The sequence below is a fragment of the Microtus ochrogaster genome, chromosome 5, assembly GCF_000317375.1.
Source record: "Microtus ochrogaster isolate Prairie Vole_2 chromosome 5, MicOch1.0, whole genome shotgun sequence".
In the NCBI taxonomy this organism is placed as follows: domain Eukaryota; kingdom Metazoa; phylum Chordata; class Mammalia; order Rodentia; family Cricetidae; genus Microtus; species Microtus ochrogaster.
The window spans coordinates 91,580,014-91,585,270 of NC_022012.1; the positions used below are offsets into that span (position 1 = coordinate 91,580,014).

General features: G+C 48.8%; 1 protein-coding gene across 5 annotated transcripts in view; it reads left to right on the forward strand.

The window, feature by feature from the left end:
• The window catches only part of Xylb (xylulokinase), a 37,241-nt gene extending 32,436 nt beyond the window's left edge, over positions 1–4,805 (forward strand). For all 5 annotated transcript variants that reach the window (XM_005348085.2, XM_026779398.1, XM_026779397.1 and 2 more), the window contains 3 exons: positions 421–508; positions 2,062–2,156; positions 3,139–4,805. In XM_005348085.2, the coding sequence (XP_005348142.1) occupies positions 421–508; positions 2,062–2,156; positions 3,139–3,216 (261 nt within the window). In that variant the 3' untranslated portion in view covers positions 3,217–4,805. The remainder of the gene's footprint in view (positions 1–420; positions 509–2,061; positions 2,157–3,138) is intronic.
• The last annotated feature ends 452 nt before the right edge of the window (positions 4,806–5,257 follow it).

Genomic DNA, 5,257 nt, shown 5'->3' on the forward strand with positions numbered 1-5,257 from the left:
TGGCTCAGAGGTTAAGAGCATTGCCTGCTCTTCCAAAGGTCCTGAGTTCAATTCCCAGCAACCACATGGTGGCTCACAACCATTTGTGATGAAATCTGGTGCCCTCTTCTGGCCTTCACGCATACACACAGACGGAATATTGTATACATAATAAATCAATAAATATTTTTAAAAAATTTAAGGCTGGCTGGAGCTATATGGTAGGGTCTTGTCGTTTAAAAGGTACAGGGACAGCCTGGAGACTGGCCCTTCCTAGGGACTTCCTCTGGGTCATCCTGTCTCGTCACCAGCTCTACGTGCTAAGCATTCCAAAGGCAGCTGTGGTCGAATGGAAGCTATGGGAAAGAGAGCAGAGCCTGGAAGGTTCTCAATGGTCTCTCTGAGTGACCACTCACCCACTGTACCCTCTGTCCCTCCCAGGTGCTCGCAGATGTTTTTGGAGCCCCCGTGTATGTCATAGACACCACCAGTTCAGCCTGTGTGGGCTCTGCATACCGAGCTTTTCATGGTAGGTCAATGAATGGGGCGTGGCTGTCTCTGGAAGTGTTTAGGCACCACTGGGCATGAGAAGAGGGGACAGGGGAGAGGATATTGTTCTAGTTAGAGTTTCTATTCCTGTGAAGAAACACCATGACCACGGCAACTCTTATAAAGGAAAACATTTAATTGAGGTGGTGGTTTCCAGTTGCAAAGGTTTAGTTCATTATCATGGCTGGGAGCATGGTGGCATGCAGGCAGATACGGTGCTGGAGAAGGAGCTGAGAGTCCAACATCTTGCAGGTAACAGGAAGTGATCCCAGACACTGGGCAGTGTCTGACACTGAGATAGTGATCTTGAGCAGTAAGAGTCCTCAAAGCCCTCCTCTACAGGGATATTTCCCCCAACAAGACCACACCTACTCCAACAAAGCCACACCTCCCAATAGTTCCACTCCCTTTGGGGGCTATTTTCTTTCAAACCACCACAGATGGCATTCCCAGGGTGAGGGACCTGGGGTCTTGGGAGTGTTAGCCTCATTTCTGTCCCTCCCAGCAGGCAAAAATGAACCCATGCCCTTTGTCCTGTGTTATCTAGTGAGAGTGGAGAAAGGGAGGTAGATTCAAACTGGATGAGGCCTGATCAGAGTCAAGCCCTTCAGAGAAGGACCAAAAAGGCCACAGGGCATCACAAGACGTGGGTCTAGGTCTCAGCAGCTAGTAGGAAGGAAGGTAGTTCTAAGGATGAAGTCCAGAACAGCAAGAAACCAGGACAATGGTGAAGGCTCAGAGCCAGGGAGTCCAGAACCGTGGACAGCTCCCTCGAGGCCCGGCTCTGAATGCTGTCTGCCTGAAACTTCAGACTGCTTGAAGACAGAGTTCGGGGTTAAGGTTAGCCCCTTCAGCTAGGTTGCTTTTCCCTGTCATCTGCCTGCTAGGGAACGCCTGTCAGATTCGTCTGGGGCTCCACCCTTTCCCCCCGCTTCTCAACACATCTCCTTAAACTTGATGCTTCTCTCAACACTGCAAATGGGTGACGTGCTTAGGAGTGAACCCTTTTATCCTCCTCCCCCTTTTTCCATCACCTCATGCAACTTCATGGAGCTAGAGCACTGGGGAGTTTACGCCTAAATGTTAACTTCTTACCCCGTACTGGCGATTGAACCCAGGGCCTGGTGCTAGTCTGTGCTTGGTAAGCTATATAGCACAAGCCTCTCTTTCTCTCTATTATATATACTTTTTGTTTTGAGGTGAGGTCTCACACAAGTGGGCTTTGAACTTGCCATTCTCCAATATGCAAAATTTAAAAAAACCCAAACACGCATTTTAAGTATTTAGCAGTTTTGCTGCCAATGACTTTTACCAACTCATCTGAACTGGGCTAATCCGGCTTAAATGCTTTGTGGGTTTTCCTGTTCTGGTGCTGGTTGAAGTCATGGTCTTCGCGTGTTGAGGTGGCACTTGCTGCTGAGCTACACTCCCCTGTCCTCCTGACAGTGTTTGTCACAGTAACGGTGGCTGTCACACAAGCTGGTCAGCCTCATTGGTGAGGTGCATGAATGTGAGATGACCTTTCCCCTCTAGGTCTTGCGGGAGGGACAGGTGTGGCCTTTTCAGAGGTTGTGAAGTCAGCACCTCATCCCAGCCTGGCTGCCACCCCCAGCCCCGGAGCTTCCCAGGTGAGAAGTCATCGGATTTTCTCTTGTCGTTTGCCTTCTCGGTCTGGCTCAGGTCTTTTTTCTTCTCTTGAAAGGCAAGGTTTTCTTTCTCATCTACATTAAACCTGCTGTGCCTAACTAGACGGAAATCTTACCTCGCCCCTCCCCCACTCCCAAGAACCTGGGGATTGATCCTAGGGTTTCAGCCAAGGGTCTCAGGCACTTGACAATGGAATTACATCTTGGCTGATAAAGACACCAAAGATGCTGGGAATTGAGCCTGGGTCCTCCTCAAGGACAGTATGTGCTCACTGCACCATCTCTCCAGCTTCTCATTTTTCAGAAGTAAAAATAGAAACAAAATTAATTTTAATAATTTCACTTAATCTAATGTATCCAAATTGTCATCATTTTAGTACATAACTGCTTAGAGGAATTACTGATATCATAATCCACATTGGTTTTGGAACTTTGGAATAAGATTTATAAATATATGTATTTATTTATTTAAATTTCAATTTATTTTATATGTATGAGTGTTTTGTCTACATGTATGTTTATGCACCATGCACCTGCTTGGTGCCTGAGGAGGCCAGAAGAGGGTGTTGGACCCCCTGGAACTAGAGTAGACCATAGTGAGTCGCCATGTGGGTGCTGGGACTCAAACCTGGGTCCTCTGGAAGGGCAGCCAGTGTTCTAAACCATGGGGCATCTCTCCAGTCTCAGAATTTACTTTTACTTTTGTTTTTTTGTTTTTGTTTGCTTATTTGTTTTTGAAGACAGGGTTTAGCTGTTTTGGAACTTGCTTTGTAGACCAGGCTGAATACATAGAGACCCACCTGCCTCTGTAATCCTGTGGTGTTGGGATTAAAGGCATGCACCAACTGCAGCAGGCTCAGATTTTACACTTTTAAATTGCAAGCTGCAAGCTCATGTAAGAGGCACTTCCCTTCCCATCCCCCGGCCCTATTCTCATTATGAACTGCTCTTTCTGCCCCTCTAGGTCTATGAGGCCCTTCTTCCTCGGTATGCTCAACTTGAACAGAGAATCTTGTCTCAGGCCTGGGGACCTCTGGAATGACTGTGTGCCCTGGCAGCCTGCTGCCTCCCACCTGCCTAGACTTCCCACTTGTCCTCTTGCCTGTGCTGACTCAGTGGCACGCTCTTGTCCTGTCCTGGACCATCCCGAAGCTGGCCAGGACTCCCTGGAGACATGTGGTTGCCCATGTCCCAGGGTGGGAATGCGCCATGTCCCGGGTGGGACTGCACCTCTCCTTTCTTTCAGGAGGCAGGAAAACAGTGTAGGGTGTGGCCATCAAAGATGCTCACACACACCCCTTCCGAAGTCAGAAAGAAAGCTCTCTTTCAGGACCAAACTCAGCAGAATAGGGAACAGCCTTCTGCCTGGATGACTACACCTCCTTGGTCCTCACCTTTAGCCACCTCAGCCCACACTGGGACCACTCCTTCCATCCTTCCCTGCAAACCAGATTCTGGAGCCCCCATGTCACCCTCCCAGCTGTCTCCACCCTCCTGTTTCTTTAGGTGCCTTGGGTCACCCAGCTGGGCCATCGCCCAGGCTAAACACTTTAGGGTTCGCCCTGTTTCATTGTGATTCACACAATGGCAAAATTGTGTGTTTCTTGGAGAAATTCTGGATTTTTTTTTTCTTGAGGCACGGTCTCCTGCAGCCTGGCCACCCTCAAACTTTCTTTGCAGCTGAGGGTGACCATAAACTTGTGATCTTCCTGCCACCATCTGCCAAGTGCTGGGATTAAAGGCATGTGCCACCACACCTGGTGTATGTAGTGCTGGGGATCCCATGGCCCCTGCGTGCTGGGCGAACACTCTGCTAGCTGAGCCACACCCCCAGCCTGAATTTCCTTTTTATTTGTTCTCATGTCCACATATCCTATTATATTTGTCCAGATGCTGAGTCCTCCCTCCTTCCTCTTCACTCCTTTTTAGACTTACCTGCTCCTTGCTCAGATAAGCCCCTTGTGACCTCACTCCTGTGAAAACCCCAGGGTTTTCCTCGGCCACACGGCTGCACGGAACTCAGACCACAGTGGCGAGATGTTGCAGACAGGTGTGAGATCACGTGGTCAGAGAGCAGTGACTGCTGGGAAGTCTGAAGGACAGAGCATAGACTTGAAGAGCATCTTCCGTCTGGAAGGGAAGGCTCAGTGTGTGATGGGCAAAGAAGCTGCAGGTGGCCATCATCACCACAGCAAACCCAAGCTGGAGAAGATGCTGCCGAGCCTCTTGTTTTAAACCCTGAGCAACAGCATCTGGGACCACAAAACAGTAAACTAAGATGACATTCCGACATAGATCATCCTTACAATAAATCAGACAATCGTGGAAGAAGAAAAAGATGCCATGGGTGACAAAAACAAATCCAAATGCAAACACAGCAAGCTTATGGGGGAAGAGAGTGATCAGACAGAAGAACAGTGTCATGACAGGTTTAGAGACTGGGCTACAGCGTATGGAAGAGGAGGCAGATATGGCAGGAAATCAGTGAGGCACCGGAAAAGAAGGGAAAAGAAAAGGACAACACGGGTAACATTAGTGCTCTCAGAAACAAAAGACAAGATCCCTGTTGCTAACTGGAACTACCCAAAATAAAAACACAACTTTGAAAATACCTAAAACCAACCTCTGCTCCTTCCTTCCTCCCTCCCTCCCTCCCTGAACTACCCAAAATAAAAACACAACTTTGAAAACACCTAAAACCAACTTCTGCTCCTTCCTCCCTCCCTCTCTCCCTTCTACCTCCCTTCCCTCCCTCCCTCCCTCCCTCCCTCCCTCTCATCAACCTCTTTTTCTCCCTCGCTCCCCACCCCTTTTTACCAGTGTTGGGACTTGAATCTGTCACCCTGAAGGTGCTGGGCCAGCCCTCTCTTACTGAGGTGCACCACCAGCTCCACCAACTGTATCTTAAGCGTCCACCTTGTAATTTAGAAGTGTTCTAGCAGTGGTCTGGGATTTTTATATCACTGACCCAGCATCAAAAATGCTTTCTTAGAACATAAAACAAACAACCGAGGGGGTGGGGGTGCCAGAGAGATGGTTCAGAGATGACACTGGCTGTTCTTCTAGATGACCTGGGTTCGATC